Here is a 24,930-nt window from a genome sequence, read left to right on the forward strand (position 1 = left end):
GAATATGGACGAGGCCTTCTCTTGAGGGTCCCTCCGTTGCTAAGCAAACAGTTCCCAGGGCGCTGTTGCTAGGGACATGAGCTTTTTAACTGGTCACGCCCCCTCCTACTGCGGGTCCCGCCCCCACAGCCAACCACAAGTCGGTCGCAGGCACGAAGACCGCGCCCATCTTTCCGCCCCGCCCACAGCCCCAGAACCGTTACCCGAGCGACGGCCCGGGCTCGTCCCTCCTCCAAACCTGGGTGCCAATCGAAGAGGCGTCGCCCGAGTGACGGCCCCACCTCTTCCGGCGCGGGCTCGCGGCTTCCGGCAGGGGGTCCCGTGGCGGGCCGCGGTCGGGCAGCGGCGGGGCCCGGGGGGCGCCCAAGATGGCGGCGGGCGGCGCGGAGGGCGGCTCGGGTCCCGGCGCCGCCATGGGAGACTGTGCGGAGATCAAGTCGCAGTTCCGCACCCGCGAGGGCTTCTACAAGCTGCTCCCCGGTGACGGCGCCGCTCGCAGGTCGGGTCCGGCTTCCGCCCAGACGCCGGCGCCGCCCCAGCCCCCGCAGCCCCCGCCTGGCCCTGCCTCTGCCTCCGGCCCCGGTGCCGCGGGCCCCGCCTCATCCCCGCCGCCCGCAGGCCCCGGGCCCGGGCCCGCGCTGCCCGCCGTGCGCCTCAGCCTCGTGCGCCTCGGGGAGCCCGACGGCGCCGGGTCCGGGGAGCCACCCACCACGCCCTCGGGGCTGGGCGCCGGGGGAGACCGCGTCTGCTTCAACTTGGGCCGCGAGCTCTATTTCTACCCGGGCTGCTGCCGCCGCGGGAGCCAACGGGTGAGCGGCCCGCATCGTAGGGTCCTGGCCCCTGGAAAATGTTAGGAGGATCCCCGAATTGACATGGGGCCCTGAGATAGGCGTCCTAGATGTGATGGACATCCAGGAGGACATGGTTCTTGGAGGTAATGCAGGATTCTGAAAGGTGATGGGAGGCCCTCCTGGGGTGCTGGGTATCCTGGAGGTGATGGATGAATCTCCCCCATACGCCGTAGGCGTGTGGAGGTTCTGGGATGGTGAGTATTCTGGAGGTGATGGGGCATCTGAGAAGATATGGGATCTCCTGGGTTCTGGGGTGGCAGGCATTCTGCAGGTGATGGGGAATCGTGAGGTGATGCAGGCTCAGGTGTGAGGGAGAAACCAGAAGATTTGCAGTCTGGAAGTGTTGGGAGGGCGTCTTGAGACTTGGGGAGTCCAGTAGTGAGGGGAATTCTGGAAGTGATGGGGGCTTAGAGATTAATAGTATCCAGAAAGTGAGTGGGATGCTAGAGAAAATTGGAGTCTGTAGGTAATGAGGGTCCTGGAGGAAATGAGAATCGCTAAGCTGATGGAAGATCTGAAGGTGACCAGAGGCCCTGGTAGAGGATATCCTCAGGTGTCAAGGGCATTTCTAAAGTGATGAGGTCCCAGAGGGGTCAGACCCCTGGAGTTTATGGTTCCCAGGAGTAATGAGGATCCTGAGAGCCTAGAGGAATAAATGTATCTAAAATGTGGCAGACAATGAGGTTTGATGGGTCCCTGTGCTATGATAGGGTAGTAAGGTTTAGGGATTCCAAAGTGAAAGGAATCCTGGGATGCTGGGCTTTAGAGTCTGGGGGATTTGGGTGATCCTGAGGTTTTGGGGTCTTGGAATATTGTGGTGCTGAGTCCCAAGGGAGTTTCTGAAATTACGGGGGAGGGGACTGGCAAGGAATCAAAACTCAGGGACTACGAGGACCCTAAACCCTGATGCTGTGGGCAAGGGTGTTGTTGAATTAAGAGTGGGTTGGGGGTCCAACTTTGGGGAGGCGTTGTGGTCTGTGGGGTGGGGATCCTTACAGTCGGTTTTTTCCCCTACTCTGTGATTCAGGTCCCCTTCCTGTCTGTGGTTGCCCCCTCCCTCCCCAGCCACCTACCCACTTCCCTCAGGGATTTAACCTTGCTTCCTCTTAGTGGTTTTCCCCAACCTCAACACCCTCTTCCTTCCTCTTAGTGGTATAAACCATTAACTCCTTTTCTCCCACCACTCAAGTCCATTGACCTCAACAAGCCAATCGACAAGCGGATATACAAGGGCACCCAGCCCACCTGCCACGATTTCAACCAGTTCACTGCTGCCACAGAGACCATCTCCCTGCTGGTGGGCTTCTCAGCTGGCCAGGTGCAGTACCTGGATCTCATCAAGAAGGACACCAGCAAGCTATTCAATGAGGAGGTGATTGTAGACTCCCAGAGCCCCGAACTGCTCCCTCTTCCCACCCACCCACACACTCTTTGCCATTAGGCTGCAGCTGCCTGGGGAACAGTGTAGGCCTGAGAGAGGCAGGATGCGGGAGAGATGGGGAATGGGGTGACAGACAGCAGCTAATAATGACAGCTGTGCTTACTGTTCCCAGGACAAGTTTTCATCAACTAACAGGTAAAGAATTGTGATGTCCATTTTGCACATTAGAGAACTGAGGCTAGGACTGGCTGGGATTTATTTGATGCCCTTGCTCTTCAAATTCTTGACTTTGTGGTCTTTGGACTCAAATCCCTGCTGTATTATTTACTCACCGTGTGAGTTTGGGAAGGTGACTATTCTCGGACCTTCAGTTTTCCTCCTCTGCCTAATGGGATTCTCATCCCATCTCACAGGACTGTTGTAAAATCATACATGGAGATTGCTCAGTCCTGGGCCAACTTGGCAGAAGAGGAAATACCAACAAATGACTTTATCCACCGGCAGGGACTGCTCTTGTCCTGTATCTTGTTCTCTCTGGTTCAGAGGAGGTGTCCCAAAAATATTCTCAGAATGAGCACATGGCTGAAGGGAGTGAGTGGAACAGTGAATGGATTAAAATTTTATTAGCTCATTCATTCACAAAATAGATATTGAGCATTTGTTCTGTGGCAGGCATTGTTCCAAGCACTAGAGGTATCACATCTCAGTGAACAAAACAGCCAGAAGGCCCTGTCCTTGTGGAGCTTTCAGTCTAGTTGGGTGAGACAAAGTTATCAAGTAAGTTCAGTATGTGTCAGCATGGAGAAAAAACATCAGAGAATGGGTGAGAGGGCTGCTTGGTGAGCTTAAATAGGGTGGTCAGGAAAGGCCTCACTAGAAGGTGCCATTGAGATAAAGACCTGAAGGAGTGGGGGAAGGACATTCTGCATAGAGCAAACAGCTAGGGACAAATGCCCCGAAGCGAGACAGCAAAAAGGCTGTGTGGCTGGAGCAGTTATTGAGGGAAAGAGGATGGTAGAAGAGTTCTGAGAAATAACGGGAGGGCCGGTTCTTGTAGACTCTGGAAGGCCATGGAAGAGACTTTGCCTTTTACTCTTAGATGGAATCCTATGGAACAGCCTTTCTCCTTTGAGGCTCATAGGAGCCACAGAATACAGACATGATTTGAGTGATGATTTTCTCAGTTCTCCCAAGAATGGGCGGCAGCTTGGATCCTTGGGAGAGAAGTTCATCCATCACATACAGTGGCTGCCTAGGGTTTTAGGGCTTCATTCTCTGTGGAACCCTGGTTGAGAAAGGCTGAGAAGTGTTCAGAGCAGGACAGGGCCAGGTGCTGGCTTATATTTAACAACATCTCTCTGGAGGTGGTACAGAATAGACCCTGGGGAAGTGGAGGCCTGGAGGCCAGTTAGGAGGCATCACAGGGTTGATGGGACAAGACTGGTTGGGGTGGGGTGGTGAGAAGAGGTCAGATTCTGGATATATTTTGAATTTTGAGCACACAGGATTTGTTGAAGGATTGGATGAGAGTTGTGAGGAAAAGCGAAGCAACGACACCTAGAAGGTTTTTGATCTAAGCAGGTGGCAGGATGGGGTTGTCATTTATTTGTCTAGGAAATATTGTTAAGGTGTCTCCTGTGTGCAGTGCTCCACGTGCTGGGGCTAGAACAGGGAAGCCGATGGACAGCGATCCCTCCTCGGGGGCGCTGACATCCCATGAGTAAATTTCTTGCCTGTAGCCTGACATGGTAAAGATGGGAGAAAGGGTTAGGCAGTTAGAGGATAGTTCTCTGGTGGGCAAGACTATCCCTCCTTGCTGAAGATGGGATATCAAAGCTCCATGGTGCTCTCTGTGGCCACCTCCTAGGCAGCCCCTATTCCCCTTCGTTGCCATGATCTGCTATCCACCTGTCTCCCTCAGTTTGGGAGCTCCTCTCCAAGGAGAGCCAGCAATGTGAGCGGGGCCACGTCTGAAGGCCTTGGGGGGACCAGGTTGGGGAGGAGGTCTGCCAGGGGGTTATCGCCTTCTCCCAACCCCCACCCTGTCTCCCCTGGCAGCGGCTGATCGACAAGACTAAGGTGACATATCTGAAGTGGCTGCCTGAGTCGGAAAGCCTCTTCCTGGCATCGCATGCCAGTGGCCACCTGTACCTATACAACGTCAGCCACCCATGCGCCTCGGCCCCGCCCCAGTACAGCCTGCTGAAGCAGGGTGAGGGCTTCTCTGTCTATGCTGCCAAGAGCAAGGCGCCTCGCAACCCGCTGGCCAAGTGGGCAGTGGGCGAGGGGCCCCTCAACGAGTTTGCCTTCTCGCCCGACGGCCGGCACCTGGCCTGCGTCAGTCAGGACGGCTGCCTGCGGGTCTTCCACTTCGACTCCATGCTCCTGCGTGGGCTCATGAAGAGCTACTTTGGGGGCCTGCTCTGTGTGTGCTGGAGCCCTGATGGCCGCTACGTGGTGACAGGTGGCGAAGATGACCTGGTCACTGTGTGGTCCTTCACCGAGGGCCGCGTAGTGGCCCGCGGCCACGGCCACAAGTCCTGGGTCAATGCTGTGGCTTTCGACCCCTACACAACGCGGGCAGAGGAGGCTGCAGCAACCAGCGGTGATGGGGACCGGAGTGGGGAGGAGGAGGAGGAGCCTGAGGCTGCCGGCACAGGCTCGGCCGGGGGAGTCCCGCTCTCCCCGCTGCCCAAGGCCAGCTCCATCACCTACCGCTTCGGCTCGGCGGGCCAGGACACGCAGTTCTGTCTGTGGGACCTCACTGAAGACGTGCTCTACCCGCACCCGCCCCTGGCCCGCACCCGCACCCTCCCCGGCACTCCTGGCACCACTCCGCCAGCCACCAGCAGTTCCCGGGGTGGTGAGCCTGGCCCGGGTCCCCTGCCCCGCTCGCTGTCCCGCTCCAACAGCCTCCCGCACCCGGCGGGTGGCGGCAAGGCAGGTGGCCCAGGTGTGGCGGTGGAAGCCGGCGTGCCGTTCAGCATTGGCCGCTTTGCCACACTCACGCTGCAGGAGCGGCGGGACCGGGGGGCAGAGAAAGAGCACAAGCGCTACCACAGCCTGGGCAACATCAGCCGTGGCGGCAGTGGGGGTGGTGGGAGCGGCGGGGACAAGCCCAGCGGCCCTGTCCCCCGCAGCCGCCTGGACCCTGCCAAGGTGCTGGGCACCGCACTGTGCCCACGCATCCACGAGGTGCCGTTGCTGGAACCCCTGGTGTGCAAGAAGATCGCCCAGGAGCGGCTCACGGTCCTCCTCTTCCTAGAGGACTGCATCATCACCGCCTGCCAGGAGGGCCTCATCTGTACCTGGGCCCGGCCAGGCAAGGCGGTGAGTCGTCCAACACCAGCCTGTCCGGACCCGCAGGACCTTTGGCAGAGAGAGGGCTTTGTCACTGAGGCAACTTCTGGCCCCATGGGGCGAGAGAAAGCCATGGTAACGTTAGAATCTCAGAACAAGAGCTCTCAGATCTTAGAGCAATAGGCTTCTAGAGCCCTTGGCCCCTGGTTAGCAGAGAGAGACAGTCGAGTGTGAGAGCTGGGAGTGGTGGGCCATGGCCAGCTCTCTGATGGACAGCCAACCTGGCCCAGCAAGGCCAGGACTTAGTGCATGTCTTTTGGAGCAGAATCTATTTTTATGGAAAATCTGGTTTTCAAGTGGGGAAATTTTTTTGAGTACTTTGGGCCAAAACTCTAGCAGCAAGATTGAGCCTGTGGGCTTGGCTTCCAACCTGGATGTTGGACACTTAGGATCTGAGCCCACTGCTGATGGCACAGGCTGGGAATCAGAGGCCCGGGTTCCAGTCTTGCACTCCTGCTCTTTATGTGACCCCAACAAGTCACTGCCCCTCTCTGACCCTGACTCATCAACTCAGAACAGAGCTTTAAGATGGGTGTTGGGTGGATGTATCCACCTCCTGGGGTAGCTGTGGGGTCAGAATGTCACAGTTGGTGAAGCACAGGCCTGGCACCTTGTAAGGTCGGAGCTGATCTCGCATGTCTCAGCTTTTTAGGATTTGGGCTCAGGTGCCCAGGATCCAAGGTCTGAGGGCTGCAGCTTGGTCCTTGGGTCCTTGGTTGTGGAATCTTAAGAGTCCTGAGTCCCTAGAACTTGAGAATACAGTCTCAGCCCCTCAGGGCAAGGGTGTTGGGATTTGGGGAGTCTGGTTGAGTCCTGAAAGAGACCCCTCTATCTCCTTAGTTCACAGAGGAGGAGACCAAGGCCCAGACAGGGGAAGGAAGTTGGCCCAGGTCACCCAGCAAGTCAGTGGTAGAGGTAGGACTGTCCCTGAGTTCTTTCCCCTCCAGCATCTCAGGATCCCCCACCCCCCAGAAGTAAGAAGGGTACTCCAGTTTTCCCCACCCCGCCCTCACACCTACCCCAGCGTCTCAGCCCAGGATCACCCAAGGACTGTAATTGTATAAAAGTGCTAACTGCCAGGACAGGAAGCTGGCTGAGATGGAAGTTCCCGAGCACAGAGCAGCAGTCTCTGTCTGGGGGGTCTGGGGTGGACTGAGGGGCAAGGCCAGGGTGGCAGTATCCTTGGGAACTGTGGGATGGCTGCCCCCACTATGGCACAGGCAGAAGTCCCAGGTGGTCTCTAACCCCTCCTGTCTCTCCCTTTCATCTTTCCCAGGGCATCTCCTCCCAACCAGGCAACTCCCCGAGCGGCACAGTGGTGTGAAGCCATGGATGTTGGGGTCTCCCACCCCATGCCCCCACCTGCTAGCCATAACCCTCCCCACTGACCTCACGGATCCACGTATTAACAAGACTAACCATGATGGATGGACTGCTCCAGTCCCCCGCTCTGCACAAATTTTGGGGGTCTCCCAGTCTGGCCCAGGAATGTAGCGGCCAGTGTGGCCTTGGCAGCTTTGTCCCCACCCACTGCCAAGTACAATGACCCCTTCCTCCGAAACATCAGTGTTACCCTCATCCCTGTCCCCAGCATGTGACTCGTCACTCCTGGGAGAGAAAATCCCCACCCACAGAGCCCCAGCTCTGCAGTGTGCCCCTCAGTTGAGAGGCAGGGCAGGGAGTGGCCTGCCCCTGCCTGGCCCCCACCCCACCTGCCCTTGCTATTGTCTGTGCTTTTGAAGAGTGTTAAATTATGGAAACCCCTCAGGGCCCTCCCTGTCCCCCAAGACCTTATTTATACTAAAGTTCCCCATTTTCACAGCAGCTCTGTTCTCTTCCTCAGAGGTGTAGAGGATTTTTGTGTGCTTTGCTGTTGTCCCAGAGTCAGTCGGCTTTAACCAAAGGCAGAGTGCAGGCCTGTCTTCTCCTGCCCCTTCTATTAGCAGTGACAGCTGAAGCCCAGGGAGGGAAGGGTGGACAGGGCTCACAGCAGGTGCACCAGCCACTGAACGTCTCCAGGGGAGAGGACAGCAAGGGCCCCTCTTCAAGGTCCTCATCAGGCGCTTTCAGAATTGCTTTCAAGTATCAAAACTGTCCAAGTCCACTGTTCCAGGGGCCTGCCCAGATGGGACTCAGCCAGGCAGCTCCTGAGGTGCCATTGCATTGGAGCGGGGTATGGGAGGCCTGGGAGTAGAGTCTGAGCTGTCTTGGAGACGCGTCTTTGCCTCCTGGTGCCCCAGGCTTGCCTCTGCCGTGGTGCAGTCTGGTGCCAGCTGGAGGTCATGATTTCCTCTCGGGAGAACTGTCCACTGGAGAGAAAAGCTAAAATCCCTCCTGGCTGGATCTTAGGACTCTTGGGGAGTGGTGTCTTCCCGCTCCACCCTCCACCCCCCGAAATGTTTCTGTTTCTAATCCCAGCCTGGGCAGGAATGTGGCTGTCTGGCCAGGGGCCAAGGAGCTATTTTGGGGTTTTCTTTGCCTGGGGAGGGCCTGGCTGCACCACTTGCCTCCCCAGGTTTTGGCCAGCTCCTGAGGGCGTCCCCTCCCGATCCTCTCCTCACCACCCCTTCCCCACCTCTTGCCAAAAAAAAGTCAGTGTAAAGCAGAGGGCCTGAGGGCTAAATTTAACTGTCCCAAAGTCGGAATCCGCGCTGAGTCACCCAAGAAGCTGCCCTGGCCTCCTGCCCCCCTTCCCAGGCCTCAGCCCCTTCCTCCCCGACTACCAAGCTCTAGGGTTTGGCGGGGGGCTGGGGGGTGGTAGTTACTGGGTCACTCTGATCCTCGATTGGTCCCCTCTAGGCAATGGAGGGTGCATCTTGGTATCTCTCACACCTGTAGCTTTCCTCTCTGCTCCACCTTTCTATTGGGGGGGACAGTGTGAGAGCTGGGATCCTCCATCCAGTCCCTCCCCCCAGTCCAACTCTGAAGGGTTCTGAAATGAGGGAGTTGGGGGGGCTGGCTTGTGAGGGGTTAAGGCTGGGAGGCGGGAGGGGGGCTGGACCAAGGGGTGGGGAGAAAAGGAGGAGGCCTCAGCAGCAGAGAGAAGTGGCCAGAGAGGCCCAGGGGACAGCCAGGGACAGGCAGACATGCGACCAGGGCTCCAGGGCCTGGACAGGGGCTGCCAGGCCCTGTGACAGGAGGACCCCGAGCCCCTGGCCCGGGGAGGGGGCCATGGTGCTGCCTGTCCAACATGTCAGCCGAGGTGCGGCTGAGGCGGCTCCAGCAGCTGGTGCTGGACCCCGGCTTCCTGGGGCTGGAGCCCCTGCTCGACCTTCTCCTGGGCGTCCACCAGGAGCTGGGTGCCTCCAACCTGGCCCAGGACAAGTATGTGGCCGACTTCTTGCAGTGGGGTAAGTGGCAGCCTACATGGGTTCCCCCAGGCTGCGGGGGTGGGGGCAAGTTGGGCATGGGGAGCTCCTCCCATACGGGGGCCCAGAGCTTGGACCCGGGTCTTGGGGCAACATGCCCCTACCCCCATGCCACCCAGCAGAGGCCAGAGTGGCCATGACTCAGAACAATGGTTTGTCTTCCTACATCCCTTCCCCAAGTCTAGGCCTAGGGGCATGCTGGATCCCCATCTCCTAGGACCTTCCCCCCACCCCAAATGGGCCCTATGGTCCTTTACCCTTGTTTCCCAGAGCACAGGGGTGAGCTAGGAGGGACAGTATGGGGCAGCTGCCAGGGGTGTGGCCGACAGGCAGGTGTTCGGCGCCAGCCTCTCCAGCTGCCCCAACAGGTGCCCAGGCACTAGGAGGGTGCGGTGACTCACACAGGCCCTGGGTAAGAACCAGCTCTGCAGACAGGCGCCACCCAGCAGCCCCTCAGTCTCCCAGATTGAGGAGGAACAATTTGGGTGCTCCTGGGTATGCCCACTTTCTCTCTTTTTTTTTTTTTTTTTTTAAAGATGACCTAAGGGGATCTTAACCCTTGACTTGGTGTTGTCAGCACCACGTTCTCCTAAGTGAGCTAACCAGCCATCCCTATATAGGGATCCGAACCCGTGGCCTTGGTGTTATCAGCACCACACTCTCCCGAGTGAGCCACGGGCTGGCCCTTGCCCACTTTCTCTGTAGGTTCTGTGCCCTTACCCCTACACCTAACATCTTGGTCCTGCTAAACTGCAGGGGTTAGCCTGTGATTCCCCTCTGATCCCCATGTCCTTCAGTTCTCCTAGCTCAGGACCTCCAACCTTCCAGCTGTCCCACAAAGTCAGGTCCAGAGCAAAAATGTTTCCATCTTCAGCCTCCTGCCTTGCATGCCTCCACCCCACCCCTGGCCCAGGACTCTAGTGTCTGCCATTCCTTCCCTCCATGTGCCTGTCCCTCAAAGGCTTGCTCTTGGTCCTTGGCCTGTGTGTGTCACTCTCTCTCATTCACTGTCTGTATCTCTGTTTCCTGTCTCTGTACCTTCTGCTCCCTCTTGTCTTGTGTCCACCTCTTTCTCGCCCAGCTCCATGCCTTTCCCTCCTCCTTCTATTTCACAGATGGGAAGGTGGAAGCCAAAGGCCAGGCCACTCAGCCTCTGGAAGAAGCTTCCCTCCATTTCCCCCCCATCCCCCTCAGCCCTTAGTGACTCTCTCAGCCTCTCTTTTGCAGAGGATGAAGTTGGGCTGGCAGGGTAAACTGAGACCTGGGGTGGATGGAGGTCAGGGTCTGTCTCTCCTGTGAGGAGCTCTCCTTTTGTGGCCTGAGCTGCATCCTGCGGTCCCTCCCCTGCCAGGCCTCCCGGGCGGGGGAAGGGGCCTGGGTTCCCGCTGCCTTAAAAGGGCTCAATGTCTTGGCTCTCTCCTCCCTCCCCCGTCTCTGGCCCTGGCTGGTTCTTCTCTTCTGGCCCACTCTCTCTGAACCCCCCAGAACCTCATGGGGGGCCCACCATCCTCTCCATTACCCATGCTAGCTCCATTCTTTCCTGCTCAGACCCATCCCTCTCTCCCTCCTGTCTTTCGAAGTCCCCCCTTCTTCCACCCCTGGGAGTACAGGCCTCCCTCCCCCCACTGTCCCTGAGTCTCTGGCTTCCACCCCTGGCCTGTCCCCCTCCCACACTGCCATGTTTAGCGTTCCTAGCTGTAGGACCTTAACTCTTGGAGACTTGATTACCATCTGTAAATAAAGGGTAGTGTGAAAGCCCTCCTCCTGGAGCTGTGGGGAAGACCGGGGTAATGCATCATGAACAGTGCTGGAGCGCTTGAGCCAGGATGTGTCACGCAGCCTTTGTCTCTCTCTCTCCCAGTCCTTCTCCCAATCCCAAGTCCAGTGTTTACCTAAGTGTGGTCCAAGAACCACCTGCATCTGAATCTACAGGGACTGGATACAAACTGCACATTCTGAACCATAACACAATGAGAACCTCGGGGTGGGGCCTGGGGACCTTAACCCTCACCTGGATTGGGGTGGAGGGAGGCCTAAGTACTGACTCTTATTTTCTTCTCCCTCTGTTCTTCAGGGCCTCCCCTTCTGCAGACGTTTGTTACCCCACCCTCTAGATCCTGCATCCCACTGGAGCCCTCTGGCCCAAATGCCCTGCCCCAAAAAGGGGTTCTCAGGCATTTCACCTCTATGGGAGGGCATTTTGGGATCCCCAAAATCTCACACAGTGTTTATGTTGGCAAACCCTTGGGAGATAGACAGTCCTAAGGTGAAGCTGAGAGACAGAGGGTGAAATTTCCCTTCTTCTCCGGTATCTGTCCCAGTAACTCGTTTCTTCCTGCCCCCCACCCCATCCCCAGCGGAGCCCATCGCGGCGAAGCTTAAGGAGGTTCGACTGCAGAGGGATGACTTTGAGATTCTGAAGGTGATCGGACGCGGGGCGTTCAGCGAGGTGAGCCCTGAGCAGCTGCTGGAGTCGGAACTTTACTTGTGGTGGGCGGGGCATAGAGGTTCGGGGCGGGGCCTTAGAAATTGATGAATGACTGAGCGTTAGAACTAAAGACTGGGCAAGGGCGTGGGGGCGGGGCTTGGGGCCCGTGGGCGTGGCGGGGGCGGGGCCACAGGCTGGGTGGACATAGGGGTGGAGTGCGTCCTGGGCGAGCCCTTCTGTTTTCCCGGCCACCTCCGCCGGTCACTCTGTTTCGGCTTTCAGGTAGCGGTGGTAAAGATGAAGCAGACGGGCCAGGTATACGCCATGAAGATCATGAATAAGTGGGACATGCTGAAGAGAGGCGAAGTGAGCCCCCGGGCTGGGAGTGGGGGCGTTGAGGATCCGCCCCCCTCACCTGCTTCAGTTTTTCTGGGTGCCCGCAGGTGTCGTGCTTCCGTGAAGAGAGGGATGTGTTGGTGAATGGGGACAGGCGCTGGATCACGGAGCTGCACTTCGCCTTCCAGGATGAGAACTACCTGGTGAGCTCCAGACCCGGGTGACTAGGAAGCGGGACAGACCCCCACGCTCTCGATTAAAGAGGCAAGGGGTAGGGAGAGGAAGTTCTAGGATTGGGGAAGCTGCTCCGAAATGCCTGCGGGGGTGTCTCTGTGTGTGGTAGGAACTTGTCCCAGGTAGATGAGGGGCCTTCATTACCTGGGATGGGAAATGATGTCATTCACTGCTCTTTTCCTGGGCCGATTCTGAGGACTCTTGTATGAACGTGCCTCTGCTGGGAAATCTCTTACCAGGAATGGGATTGTTCTCTAGGATCTCTATGTGGAGACCACTGACTGGGCAGGGATGATTTGTCATCTATACCCTGGGCGTTAGGAGGTCTCTGGGTTCTTTTTCCCTGAATGTCGCATAGGAAGTGAATGTCCAGTTTTGTGTTTTCTTTTTTTGTGTGTGGGGGGGTGGCAGTTTGCTGATTTGGCCTGGGAGATCTCTGGGGCTCTCTCGGGGCTGGGGCTGTGCGGTCTCTGCTCAGGAACGCGATGTCTCTGACAGTCTTAGTCCTGGGCGATTAGCGCATAGGGGGACTACCGATCCCCATGACACGCCCCCTCCCAGTACCTGGTCATGGAGTACTACGTGGGCGGGGACCTGCTAACGCTGCTGAGCAAGTTCGGGGAACGGATCCCAGCCGACATGGCGCGCTTCTACCTGGCTGAGATCGTCATGGCCATAGACTCGGTGCATCAGCTGGGCTATGTGCACAGGTGGGCGTGGCAGGGGCTGAGGGGCGGGGCCCAGAGAAGTACCATGAAGTTTGGAACCCAGAGGGGGCAGGGCATAGAGAGGGACTTCGTTGGTTGGGGGCGGAGAGTAAGGAGTGGGGTTCAGAGTTGTAGAATCCCTGCAGGGGCGGAGCCCGAGGTGTGGCCCGAGGCGGTACTCCCAGAGAGCCAGAGCCTGGCTGGACGGTGGTGGTAGGAAGGTTCACTTATCCTTCTCTATCCTTTCCTCATTGCAGAGACATCAAACCGGACAACATCCTGCTGGACCGCTGCGGCCACATCCGCCTGGCGGACTTCGGTTCCTGCCTCAAGCTGCGGGAGGATGGAACGGTGAGTGGGTGTGCCCGCTGCGGGGCAACTCGGGCCACCAATGAGGGGACAGGGAGGTGCAGAGTATGGGGTGGGGCTGGGGCACGTAGGCGGAGCTGGGGTTGGGGGAGACTAGATTTGGAGTGAGAAAAGAAAGGAGGCGATACGTGCGCGCAGGGGTTAGACCAGGCAGAGGGAGACTACGCGTTCCGGGAGTGGTTAGAAGCAGGGGGTAAAGCTTGTGGGCGGGGCGGAGCCAGAGCCTGGAAGAGCGGGCCAGAGCTCAGCTCTCCTCTTGTTGGTGCAGGTGCGGTCGCTGGTGGCTGTGGGTACCCCGGACTACCTGTCCCCCGAGATCCTGCAGGCCGTGGGTGGCGGGCCTGGGACAGGCAGCTACGGGCCCGAGTGTGACTGGTGGGCACTGGGCGTGTTCGCCTATGAAATGTTCTATGGGCAGACGCCCTTCTACGCTGACTCCACGGCCGAGACCTACGGCAAGATCGTCCACTACAAGGTGAGCGTGGCCCCAAGGAACCCCTGATCTCTCTTCCCACGTGCTCCCAGGCTAACATCTTCCCCTTTCCCTCTCCCACGGAGCAGGAGCACCTGTCTCTGCCGCTGGCGGACGCAGGGGTCCCTGAGGAGGCCCAAGACCTCATCCAGCGGCTGCTGTGTCCCCCGGAGACACGGCTAGGTCGGGGTGGAGCAGGCGATTTCCAGAAGCATCCTTTCTTCTTTGGCCTCGACTGGGATGGTCTCTGTGACAGCATGCCCCCCTTTATACCAGATTTCGAGGGTGCCACTGACACGTGCAATTTCGACGTGGTGGAGGATGGGCTCACTGCCATGGTGAGCGGGGGCGGGGTAGGTACCTACGGACACTGCTTGGATGAGAGAAACTCCCATCCTCACTCCATAAAGTTGGGGTAATGACAGTGCCTACCTGTGGGGATTCTGAATTGTTCATTCCCTAGAGAACCTGCTCTGTGCCCACCCATTGATGGGGACCCAGTGGTGACCTAGATTACAGTCTGCGGGACACAGACCAGTTCCCAGACAGTGAGGCCTCAGACTGATCAGGGCTGAAATGGGGTAGTGCAGGGGAGTGCAGGGAGCAGAGCTCCTGACCCAGCATGAAAGACCCTGGAGGACTTCTTGGAGGTGGGGGCTATCTGAGTTGAGACTTGGAAGGATAGGAGGAGAGAGGCAGGAAAGGAATCTTGTGTGTGTGTATGTGTGGATTGCTGGTATGGGGACCCAAAAGCAATCTTTTTTTCTTTTTTTACATTTTTTATTTAAAATTTATTGTAATGGGATCTGCACAAAAGGAGGGGGTAAAGGGTGGGTAACATTTAGGGGACACAGGCACAAGATGACATGGCCAGGGTCACAGCTTCTGTCAGGGGGAAGAGGGATTAAAAAGACCAGGGCTGGAGCTGGGGTGGAACAGGGAGGGGGGAGGCACTCTGGCTGTGTTCCCCCCATCTCAGGAAGCACCTCTAGTCCCTGGATCCCCTTGGTTACCCTGGCCTTCTAAGATTTCATCTCTTGTTCTGCCTCTGGCCCTAGTGGCTCCTTCTTTTGCTCCTCTTGCTCCCCCCCCCCCCCCCGACAGAGCAACCTTCCTTCTTTAGGCCATCTCTCTCACCTGTTTAACAAGCTGTTCTGGAATGTTTGCTTAGCTCTGAGTGCCCTTGTGCTGGGCAGTTCTGGGTACACAGCACTGATCAAGTTAGCCCTGGTCCCTGCTGTCATCCACTTACAGTCTAGAGAATTATATAATTATAGTGCAGCAAATGTCCTGAAGGAAAGCAGAGGGATTCAAGAAAAAAATGATGGAGGGGCCACTTTAGATTAAAGCCCGAATTGGGGTTGGTTTGAGGGAGACATTTAAGCCAAAATCAGAAAGGGATAAGGGACCACCTCTGACAACTGCTGGTCACATCCGTGTTTCTCTTGTGTAGGAGACGCTGTCCGACATGCAGGAAGACATGCCACTGGGGGTCCAACTGCCCTTTGTGGGCTACTCCTACTCCTGCATGGCCCTCAGGTGAGCACTGCCCCTGGACAGCCTGTGAGCAGTGGGGTGGGGTGCCAGCCTCCAGAGCCCCGGAGGCTGCTTGGGGTTACTGTATCCTGGCTCTTCAGTGGCCAGCAGATTTGCAGGATCAGTCTTGGAACCTTATTTTCTTGTGACCAATGACTCTGAGGAGCCCAGAGTGGCAGGACATCAAAATCTCAGACTATATAAGTACTTTAAAATTTTAGATTCAGCTCTAAAACCTCAGAGCCACAGGTTCAGCCTTCCAGAATCTTGCAACTGTTGAGTTTTTTAATCACTCACATAACAATAAAGGTTTTAAAAATACATTGCTTATCACAAGTAAATTAGAAAAGTTGGATAAGGAAAAGGAAGCTGATACATGAGCCCACCATCCAGCAATGGTTCCTGGGTCACATGTGTGCAGAGGACACATATTTTGCAACTGTGAGAACAGGTCATTTTCTAATTGGACAATGTATTGCAATCCCCATTCTTTATCATGAATGAACTATAGCATGATTCTAAACCACTCGATCTGTGGTATCCTATTAAAGGGTGGATCAGGATTTAACCCATCCTCTGTTTTATGTAGTCCAGGCTGGATGAAAGGCCAGCAGGTGGTCGGTCCCAGTACATGTCCAGGAAAAAACAGGTTCTTGAGACATATTCTTATAAGGGGGGATTCCTGGGTTGGAAGGGCATCCACTTATATTGCAATTTCATATTCCTAGGGAGGGTCTGTCCCTGTCCCAGCAGCTGAGTAGAAGGAGGGTGTACTGCTATCTGGGGTCACAGTCTTGGGATCCCATACCCAGGCTTAAGACTACATCTTTGGAGGTGGCCAGAGCTGAGCAAGGTCTCCTTCATCTTGCCCCCCCCCTTCCTGTCCCCAGGCCCTAAGGAGAGGACTTTGCAAAGGTCATGTGTCAGGGGAGGAGATGAGCAGGCCCTATAACATGGGTGTCTAGACCCCAATCCCTGTAGAAGTTTTAGAAAAGGCAGCTCCCAGGGACCAGAGGCGTTTCCCAACTGGAGAAGGGTCTGTCAACCAGTCTGGCAATTGGTTCCCTTCACTCTGCCCTCCTCCCCGTCCTTGAACCATGGGGTTTTAGTGGCTGGCTGTCCTATGCCAATAGGCTAGGGAGTCCTGGTTCTAAACCCAGGGGATCGACAGCCTCTTGGGTGGGGATGGCTCTCCCTTCCCTCTCCCTCTTCCTCTTCCCAGGGACAATGAGGTCCCAGTCCCCATACCCATGGAAATGGAGGCCGAGCAGTTGCCTGAGCCACATATCCAAGTGCCCAGCCTGGAGCCCACGGTGTCCCCACCAAAGGAAACAGTGAGTGGAGGGAGGAGAGGATCCATCAGGGGTGATAGGAAACAAAAGGCCAGGGCTTCCAGGGTAGTGTGTGCTATGGAGTGCTGAGCCCTCTGGGAGTTTACAGGACAGAGATGACAGACAGCAGGTAGAGACAAGGTTCCTGCTGTCAAGAGGTGGTCCCTAGGAAGAAACCACAACTGGGCATTAATTGTGCGTACGTGCGACAGGCTCTGAGTTTATCCTTGAGCCGAGCACTGGTGAAGGGAGGAGGCAACCATGGGAAGAAAAGTGCCTGTTGGACAGTAAAGAGAACCTGCTAGGGGAAAGACCCTGAGGTGGGAACAGCGGGTTTGTTCTTGAAAGTGACAGGAGGGGAGGGGAGCCTCTGGAGAGGTCAGCAGGAAATAAACCAAGCAAGCCTTTTAGTAGAGCAGGCCTTGTCTTGAGGGCACTTGAGAGCTGGAGACATTTTGAGCAGGAGACGGACATGGTCAAGCTGAGCCTTTTGGTTCCCGTGTAGATGGGAGGGGACCAGACTGAAGGCTGCAGACCAGGGAGGGGGCTGGGGGTAGGGAAGGAGGGGCCTGGGATCATTGCTGGAGCTATGGGGATTCCAGAAATATCAAGGAGGTGGGGAAGTAGAGGACAACCGAGGATCGCAGGCCTGGAACCTATGCCCAAGTCCCGAGTGCTCTAGCAGCCACAGGCAGCCCTGAGCCGGGTCCCCGTACACAGGCTGAAGTGACAGTTCCCGCGGCTCTCCCTGTGGCCGAGGCCGAGGTGACGCTTCGGGAGCTCCAGGAAGCCCTGGAGGAGGAAGTGCTTTCCCGGCAGAGCCTGGGCCGGGAGATGGAGGCCATCCGCACGGCCAACCAGAACTTCGCCAGGTCGGTCGGGGCTCCGGGGCCTTGACAACCCTTTGCAGCCCCTCTTGCCTGGACCCGACGGGCTCACCGTCCTTACCTCCCCGCAGTCAACTGCGCGAGGCCGAGGCCCGGAACCGAGACCTGGAGGCGCATGTCCGGCAGTTGCAGGAGCGGATGGAGTTGCTGCAGGCCCAGGGAGCCGCAGGCGAGTCCCTCAACCGCCCCTTCCGCTAAGGCGCCGGGAGGAGGTGGGCCCGCGGCTCGGCGGGGCGTTTGTGGACACCTTGGGAAGGGGAGGGGCCCAGGCTGGGGCACGCCGCGCCACCGCCCTCCTACGGCCCTCCACGCGCCCTACGCCTCTCTCTTCTCCTTCCAGCTGTCACGGGGGTCCCCAGTCCCCGGGCCACGGATCCACCTTCCTATGTAAGACCCCTCTCTTTCCCCTGCCTCAGGCTTGCTGCCTTCTTTGCAGACCCCCTCGCCGTCTTCCCGTCCAGATTTAGGGCTTATCCTACCTCTTTGGGGCTCCAGCGGGCAGACGCCCCTTCATTCAGCCCCACATCCGTTACATCTTCCTCGCTTCGGGCCTCTCACCAATCCCCTCCGGGATCTCCCTAGATTTCCCCCCTTATCCCCGGGCCTCGATTACCCTCGCTGTTTCTCTTCCCCTGCCGAGGGCGGCGGGGCCCGGCTGGGCTCCGATCGGGTCACCTGTCCCTTCTCTCTCCAGCTAGATGGCCCCCCGGCCGTGGCTCTGGGCCAGTGCCCGCTGGTGGGGCCAGGCTCCATGCACCGCCGCCACCTGCTGCTCCCTGCCAGGGTACGTCCGGCTGCACATTCCCGCCCGCCGCTCTTCCCTCCCCCCGCCCCCCGGTGCCAACATCGCTTAGCTGCGCCTCTGCAGGGCTCGGCCCACCGCAGGGAGGGAGGATGCTTGGGCAGCCAATCAACACAAGGGACTAGGAAGCAGCCAATAACGAGTTGGGACGGGATTTGAGACGACCAGACCAACCACCACAGCCAGATGTCAGGGGGCGGGAGCGGGGTGGATGGATTATGGACCCCACCTATGGGCGTAGGCGGGGCGAGTCCCAGGAGCCAATCGGAGGCCGGCGTCGCCGGGTGCTGATCCCGCCCTCTCGCCCGCAGATCACTAGGACTGACCTATCGGAGGCGCGTTCCCTGCTCCTGTTCGCCGCTGCTCTGGCTCGTGCCACCTCCCTGGGCTGCACTGGGTTGGTGGCCCGCACCGGCCATCTCGCCTCAGTCTGAAGCCGTTCCAGAGCCGCCTTCGACCCCTGAACCCTAGAACTCCAGACTATCCTCCACTCGGGCCCCGTTGGAGGGTTGGGTGGCCCGGGTACAACCCAGAAACCGCTCCCACCGCCTTGCCGTTCACATCACTCCCAGCGTGGGTCTCCGCCCCACTCCAGTCCTGTGATCCGGGCGTGCCCCCTGGCGGCCGGGGAGGGAAGAGCCCGGTCCGCAGCCGGCGAATGGGGCTCGCGGGTGGCTTGTAGCCGGGAATGCTGCTGCTGCTGCTGCTAGGGGAAATCGCGGGCCACTTCTTTCCTCCGGCTGGGCTGAGGCCCCGACGTGGATGGGCAAACTGCAGTCATGAGAAAGCAGCAGGCCCAGGTTTGGCCATCCGTTTTTCATTCTCCACGCACCCCCCACACCATCGGCTCTCCAACCACAAACCCTCTTTGTGCATGAGGCCCTCCTCTCCGGGGAACGTTCTGTTACCGCGGCGAACGTCCGGTGCGACCTCCGTCCTCTCTCTCGGGATCCTTTTGCTTTTGCCGGCCCCGCTTTTTCGGGGACTCCCGCGCTCCCCTCTTCACGTGCGCTGTTGTCGGAGCCACAGCCGGCTCCGCCCGCCTCGACGGTTCGGCTATTTATTGACCTTGTCTTCCGACCCGCTGACAGGCTGCAGGACCCCAGCACCCTAATCCACGTTTTGGATGCACTGAGACCCCAACATTCCTCGGTATTTATTGTCTCTCCCCACCTAGGACCCCACCCCCGACCCTCGCGAATAAAAGGCCCTCTCGTCAGCCCAAGATCTGTACTCCGCTGTTTGAGTTGTGGGCAGGGACTGCTCAGCAAGCCAATCAGAAGGCGAGTGGAGGCGGCCAATGGCCTGGCAGGGAGCTAGCGGGACGTAAAGCGGACGAATCAGGATTAGGGAGGAAAAAACTGAAGGGGCGTGGCTTCGACACGCAGCCAATAGGAAAGAACGAGCGGAACAGCCGGAGGCACCGCCCCGCCCAGCTGTGGCCCAGCTGTGCCACCCCCGCGTCCAGGAGAAGGGGGCTGGGCCTGCAGCGCGCGAGGCCATCCTCCTTCCACTGCGCCTGCGCAGGCCACGCGCATCCGCTCCAGGGACTTACGCTTAAGAAAAGTTGCTGCAAACTTTCTAGCCCCTTTCTCCCGCCCCTCCCCTCTGCCAGACCCGCCCCCCTGCGGAGCCGGGAATTCCGAGGGGCGGAGCGCGGCCGAGATGCGGAGTGCGGGGGCCTTCAGAGGACCCTGGAGACGGAGGTGTGCAGAAGCTCAGTCTCCGGGCGGAGGTGCCTTCGCGCCCTTACCCCTCCTGGGCGGCCCGTTACCTTCTTCGTTGTCCCGATGGGGAAACTGAGGCCCTGAGCCAGAGGCACACGCGGGGGGAGGCAGAAAGCGAGGGCAGAGGCGGAGGGAAAACAAAGGGAGAATCACGGCCAGACGGGGAGGGGGACGGACACGCGCACAAACACACGGACAGAGACCCGAGTGAAGAGCTGGGCCTGGTTAGGGGCGGGGGAAAGGGGGCTCAGGGTCTGCCAGGAGAGAAGATCGGGAAGCGCGGGGGGTGGGGCGGAGAGGGGGGACAGGCGGGGAAAGGGGCTGGGGAAAACCCGAGGGAGGAGAAGGAGGGTGGAACTTCCCAAAGTTGCAAAACATGGCTACCTTGCCTGCGGAGCCGAACGCGGGGCCGGCGGCCGGGGGGGAGGCAGTGGCGGTGGCGGCGGCGGCGACCGAAGAGGAGGAGGAGGAAGCGCGCCAGCTCCTGCAGACTTTGCAGGCGGCTGAGGGTGAGGCGGCGGCGGCAGCCGGGGCCGGGGCGGGCGAAGCGGCGGCGGGAGCGGAGAGCCCGGGGTCCCCGGGCGTCCCCGGGTCGCCCCTCGAGGCCGCTACGGAGCCGCCCACCGGCCTCCGCTTCTCGCCCGAGCAGGTGGCGTGCGTATGTGAGGCGCTGCTACAGGCGGGCCACGCCGGCCGCTTGAGCCGCTTCCTGGGCGCACTGCCCCCGGCCGAGCGCCTACGTGGCAGCGACCCGGTGCTGCGCGCGCGGGCCCTGGTGGCCTTCCAGCGGGGCGAGTACGCCGAGCTCTACCGGCTACTCGAGAGCCGCCCCTTCCCGGCCGCCCACCACGCCTTCCTGCAGGACCTCTACCTGCGCGCGCGCTACCACGAGGCGGAGCGGGCTCGCGGCCGCGCGCTGGGCGCAGTGGACAAGTACCGACTGCGTAAGAAGTTCCCGCTGCCTAAGACCATTTGGGACGGCGAAGAGACCGTCTACTGCTTCAAAGAGCGCTCCCGCGCTGCGCTCAAGGCCTGCTATCGCGGCAACCGCTACCCCACGCCGGACGAGAAGCGCCGCCTGGCCACGCTCACCGGCCTCTCGCTCACGCAGGTCAGCAACTGGTTTAAGAACCGGCGACAGCGCGACCGGACTGGGGGCGGCGGCGGCACGCCCTGCAAGAGGTGAGGGGACGCGGGCGGCGCAAGTCCCGCTTTCCCGGGGACATTCTAACCACCAAGCCCTCTTCCCCCGTGCTCGCTGCTGCAGTCAGAGCGCCATACTCCTCGGACACCTCCCGCTCACACCCTCGGAGTGGAGGGACTAGGTGGGGACGGAACAGGGACACGCTCGGGTCCCTCTCTCCTCGGGCATCACTGCTCCGCCCTCGGAGGCTAGGAGACCTCTTACCGCCGCACCAAAGGTCTATCCTAGGCTCCATCCGTGTTAGACTACAGTGGTTGGAGGAGAAAATGGGGGGCTCTAGGAGATTGCGAAAAAAGGCAAGGGGCCGCTTTCAGGCCCCGTTTGCAGCCGGGCCCTTCCCTGACCGTTATTCTTCCCCCGCCCGCCCCCACCCCACCCTCCTCAGGGCCCAAACAGCATGGTTCGTCGTCTGTCTTTGTTGTGAAACGTGAACCTTCCGCAGCTCCGGTTTCCCTGTAACCCAAGCCCTTCCCCTCCCACCCTGTGCGCCGGCCTCTCACTCCCTTCTCTGACGCCCCGGGGAGGAGGGCACCGGGAACTGAGCGGGCCTCTGCTCCTCACTCTCTCCACGCCACTCGCCTGCTTTCCGCCTGACCCAGGAAACTTGGGGGCATCCTGGGTGCTTATCCCCTGGGGCCCAGAGATCCAAGACGGTGGGGAAAAACAGGGCCTCTTCCCTCCCAATCCCGTCCAGCTTTAGCTTTTTTTCAGTGGTGTCAATGTAGGGCTTGCAGAGGACCCTGGGATCCTTGGATGGTCTCAGGTTTCATAACCCCTGAAAAGGTCCACAAAAACCAAGCAAACAAAAACGCTTGGACTGGAGATAGGTGGGGAGGCTGTGGTCAGCTGTGCTCCTGCAGAGCAGCTTGCAGCCGGCTCTGTCCAGGAATGGGGCTGGCTGATAGGGAAACGCAGCGTTCAGAACCACAACTTACAATCCTTTCTCCTGCCAGCGAGTCTGATGGGAACCCCACTACTGAGGATGAGTCCAGCCGAAGTCCAGAGGACCTGGAGAGGGGGGTGGCCCCAGTGGCCCCAGAGGCTCCCACCCAGGGCTCCATATTCCTGGCTGGGGCCACTCCTCCTGTGCCATGCCCTGCCTCTTCCTCCATCCTGGTGAATGGGAGCTTCCTGGCGGCCAGCAGCTCTCCAGCAGTACTTCTCAATGGGAGTCCAGTCATCATCAACAGCCTGGCCCTGGGCGAGGCTTCCAGCTTGGGTCCCCTGCTACTCACAGGGGGCGGGGGTGCCCCTCCACCTCAGCCAAGTCCCCAAGGGGCCAGCGAGGCTAAGACCTCTCTGGTTCTGGACCCTCAGACAGGGGAGGTTCGGCTGGAGGAGGCTCAGCCTGAGGCCCCTGAGACCAAGGGGGCCCCAATGGCTGCTTCAGGGCCAGCTGGAGAGGAGGTTCCAGGTCCCCTGCCCCAAGTGGTGCCTGGCCCCCCACCAGCTGCCACCTTTCCTCTGCCCCCAGGACCAGTGCCTGCTGTGGCTGCTGCACAAGTGGTGCCACTCTCCCCACCACCTGGGTACCCTACGGGCCTGGGCCCTACCTCCCCATTGTTGAACCTGCCTCAGGTGGTGCCCACCTCACAGGTGATGACCCTGCCCCAGGCTGTGGGGCCACTGCAGCTGTTGGCAGCTGGGCCAGGCAGCCCTGTGAAGGTGGCAGCTGCAGCAGGCCCTGCCAATGTGCACCTGATAAACTCCGGGGTAGGCGTGACTGCTCTGCAGCTGCCTTCTGCCACTGCCCCAGGTACCCCCTTCTGCCTCCCTTGGGCCTGGGTAAGAGCAGGGGGGAGGAGGCACAGTTTTCTCAGATGGAGAGGGCTGTCAGTGGGCTTCTCGGGGGGAGGGTACCTCATCCCTGGCAAGTCCTAGTGCCCTTCTGTGCCAGGCCTGGTGCCTTCAGGCTCCAGCCATACAGACTTGACCCACCCCAAAGGGACTTATTTGCCTGCCTTCCAGCAGCTCAATCTCCACCTCCGTTCTTGGGCAGCTGCTCTGTCTCTAATCTTGTGCTTGGCTCATCTCCTCTCCCCACAGGAAACTTCCTCCTGGCCAACCCTGTATCTGGCAGCCCTATTGTGACGGGTGTGGCTGTGCAGCAGGGCAAGATCATCCTCACAGCCACCTTCCCTACCAGCATGCTGGTCTCCCAGGTCCTGCCACCAGCCCCCAGCTTGGCTCTGCCCCTGAAGCCAGAGACAGCCATCTCAGTGCCTGAAGGAGCCCTCCCAGTTGCCCCCAGCCCTGCTCTCCCAGAGGCCCACACCCTAGGCACCCTTTCTGAGCAGCAGCCTCCACCCCCTGCCACCTCCACCACCTCTGCAGCCAGCCTGTCCTTCTCCCCAGACTCCTCCAGCCTCCTGCCCAGCTTCCCAGCACCCCCGCCGGAGGGGCTCATGCTATCACCTGCAGCTGTGCCCATCTGGCCAGCAGGGCTGGAACTCAGCGCAGGAGCAGAGGGGCTGCTAGAAGCAGAAAAGGGGCTGGGGACGCAGGCCCCCCACACCGTGCTGAGGTTGCCAGACCCCGACCCTGAAGGGCTGCTGCTTGGGGCCACAGCTGGGGCCGACATTGATGAAGGACTGGAAGCTGAGGCCAAGGTCCTGACACAGCTACAGTCGGTGCCTGTGGAAGAGCCCTTGGAACTGTGACCTGGCTTGGCCTCATCATCTCTCCTGACAATGGTGCTCATGATGCAGGGACAGGACCTGGGAGGAGGGAACCTCTCAGAAACTCAGTTGCTGCAATCTGAAGATTCCACGCACACTGTGCCCCTCCTGCCCAGTTAACCTCTCCAAGCCCAGGAGGTGCCAAGGGGACTTGCCGTGTCCAGGACACTCACTCTCTCTGGATGAGAGGCCTCCTCTGTTACAGCCTTCTACTTGCTGTGTCCTACCATATATATGGGGAACTTGGGGGTCCTGACTAAAGAGCTCTGCCCCCCTCTACCTGGTACTAGCTGTGAGCTGAAACCCTGCCAAATGGCTGGATTTGCAACCCCCATATGCCCTCTCCCTATCACTCCCTAAAACACTATTAATAGCTCCACTGATACCCAGTGTTGTCAGAACTGCTGGGAATCCAAGGGTGGAGGGCAGGCAGACCTTCCTTCAAAGGGATGCAGGCGTGGGGAGGGCAAGAGTCTTCCTCCATTAGCTCTCCTGGACTAGAACCCTCATTCTTACATCCAGCCCCAGACCAAAGACTCCTTCATCACTGGGCAACCCTGATCCCTGTGTCTAGTTTGTATCCTAAATCTTTATTTTTCTAGGACGTGTTACGCCTCCATTTCAGTTAAAATAAAGTTGACAGACAACAGACCTACCAGGGGTATGGGTTATCTTCCAAGCAATTTGCCCAAAGAAAAGCTGAACAATGGAAAGCACAATTTAAGATTGTAGCTTTCTGGACACTACTTCCTGAGGGAGAGGAGGGGTTTGACTCAGATTTTTGGTGCAGTTCAACAAGGTGTGAGCAGTGAGGTTTCTTTCAAACTGTAGGCCTGGGACTGAGGGGACTCCAGATTTGGGTAGGACCACCCCAGGCCTAAGGGAGCAGGGGATGCAGGAGAGCCTGCCCTTGTCTTCCTTGCTGGTAACAAGGGTTCCACTTTATTTTGTTTAAAACAATAAATAGTATAAAAATAGAACAGGAGGGAGGAGGATGGTGAGATGAGAATGAACAGAGTTTGAACTATTTGATTCTGGAGTGGGGAAAGGGAGGGCAGAGGGGAGCCCCTCCCCTCAAAAACTTCATCTTCCTGCATTTCATGTAGGGTTTCGTTCCTCACACCCTGAAGTTCCTGTGATAAGCCACAGGGTAGAAAAGGAGCTGTGAGAAGGGCAGTTGTGCCCTGCTGGCAACTCTGCCATGTACAAGGTAATTGCACAAAGCATCAGGGGTCAATAAATATGCCCCCTCCACAACC

At 58.9% G+C, this 24,930-nt stretch overlaps 3 protein-coding genes across 10 annotated transcripts; all 3 read left to right on the forward strand.

Moving 5' to 3' along the window:
- Positions 1-300: 300 nt before the first annotated feature.
- Positions 301-7,413, forward strand: DMWD (DM1 locus, WD repeat containing). 2 transcript variants are annotated; one of them, XM_063111382.1, is made up of 5 exons: positions 301-809; positions 2,041-2,223; positions 4,291-5,562; positions 6,433-6,507; positions 6,869-7,413. In XM_063111382.1, the coding sequence occupies exons 1-5, from the start codon at positions 369-371 to the stop codon at positions 6,914-6,916; spliced, it is 2,019 nt and encodes a 672-aa protein (XP_062967452.1). In that variant the 5' UTR covers positions 301-368; the 3' UTR covers positions 6,917-7,413. The 2 variants fall into 2 exon arrangements, with proteins under 2 accessions (XP_062967452.1, XP_062967453.1); XM_063111383.1 differs by lacking the exon at positions 6,433-6,507.
- A 1,201-nt stretch (positions 7,414-8,614) lies between these two features.
- On the forward strand, positions 8,615-19,287 carry DMPK (DM1 protein kinase). Of its 6 annotated transcripts, XM_063109016.1 has the most exons (17): positions 8,615-8,942; positions 11,318-11,409; positions 11,671-11,754; positions 11,832-11,927; positions 12,520-12,668; positions 12,923-13,016; positions 13,303-13,509; positions 13,596-13,689; positions 13,783-13,859; positions 14,960-15,045; positions 15,632-15,691; positions 16,265-16,376; positions 17,094-17,245; positions 17,332-17,429; positions 17,601-17,647; positions 17,959-18,044; positions 18,374-19,287. In XM_063109016.1, exons 1-17 carry the CDS (start codon positions 8,783-8,785, stop codon positions 18,531-18,533), a joined length of 1,854 nt encoding a protein of 617 aa, XP_062965086.1. In that variant the 5' UTR covers positions 8,615-8,782; the 3' UTR covers positions 18,534-19,287. The 6 variants fall into 6 exon arrangements, with proteins under 6 accessions (XP_062965086.1, XP_062965088.1, XP_062965087.1 ...); XM_063109018.1 differs by lacking the exon at positions 15,632-15,691 and adding an exon at positions 10,822-10,889 and having other exon boundaries at positions 11,315-11,409; positions 13,596-13,859; positions 17,955-18,044; XM_063109017.1 differs by lacking the exon at positions 15,632-15,691 and adding an exon at positions 10,822-10,889 and having other exon boundaries at positions 11,315-11,409; positions 13,596-13,859.
- Positions 19,288-20,150: 863 nt separating this feature from the next.
- Positions 20,151-24,320, forward strand: SIX5 (SIX homeobox 5). Of its 2 annotated transcripts, none has more exons than XM_063110854.1 (3): positions 20,151-20,971; positions 21,947-22,749; positions 23,040-24,320. In XM_063110854.1, the coding sequence occupies exons 1-3, from the start codon at positions 20,166-20,168 to the stop codon at positions 23,651-23,653; spliced, it is 2,223 nt and encodes a 740-aa protein (XP_062966924.1). In that variant the 5' UTR covers positions 20,151-20,165; the 3' UTR covers positions 23,654-24,320. The 2 variants fall into 2 exon arrangements, with proteins under 2 accessions (XP_062966924.1, XP_062966925.1); XM_063110855.1 differs by having other exon boundaries at positions 22,468-22,749; positions 23,040-23,305.
- The last annotated feature ends 610 nt before the right edge of the window (positions 24,321-24,930 follow it).

The sequence above is a fragment of the Cynocephalus volans genome, chromosome 10, assembly GCF_027409185.1.
Source record: "Cynocephalus volans isolate mCynVol1 chromosome 10, mCynVol1.pri, whole genome shotgun sequence".
NCBI classification, from domain to species: Eukaryota; Metazoa; Chordata; class Mammalia; order Dermoptera; family Cynocephalidae; genus Cynocephalus; species Cynocephalus volans.

Excerpts from the sequence above, each read along its gene's own strand:
- DMWD (XM_063111382.1), top strand. The coding sequence starts at position 369 with ATGGCGGCGGGCGGCGCGGAGGGCGGCTCGGGTCCCGGCGCCGCCATG. Across the intron at positions 2,224-4,290 it reads GCAAGCTATTCAATGAGGAG|CGGCTGATCGACAAGACTAA; the intron begins GTGATTGTAGAC and ends CTCCCCTGGCAG. Across the intron at positions 6,508-6,868 it reads CCAGCAAGTCAGTGGTAGAG|GGCATCTCCTCCCAACCAGG; the intron begins GTAGGACTGTCC and ends CATCTTTCCCAG.
- DMPK (XM_063109017.1), top strand. The coding sequence starts at position 8,764 with ATGGTGCTGCCTGTCCAACATGTCAGCCGAGGTGCGGCTGAGGCGGCT. Across the intron at positions 11,755-11,831 it reads ACATGCTGAAGAGAGGCGAA|GTGTCGTGCTTCCGTGAAGA; the intron begins GTGAGCCCCCGG and ends GGGTGCCCGCAG. Across the intron at positions 13,860-14,959 it reads CCATGGTGAGCGGGGGCGGG|GAGACGCTGTCCGACATGCA; the intron begins GTAGGTACCTAC and ends TCTCTTGTGTAG.
- SIX5 (XM_063110854.1), top strand. The coding sequence starts at position 20,166 with ATGGCTACCTTGCCTGCGGAGCCGAACGCGGGGCCGGCGGCCGGGGGG. Across the intron at positions 20,972-21,946 it reads GGCGGCACGCCCTGCAAGAG|CGAGTCTGATGGGAACCCCA; the intron begins GTGAGGGGACGC and ends TTCTCCTGCCAG. Across the intron at positions 22,750-23,039 it reads GCCTTCTGCCACTGCCCCAG|GAAACTTCCTCCTGGCCAAC; the intron begins GTACCCCCTTCT and ends CTCTCCCCACAG.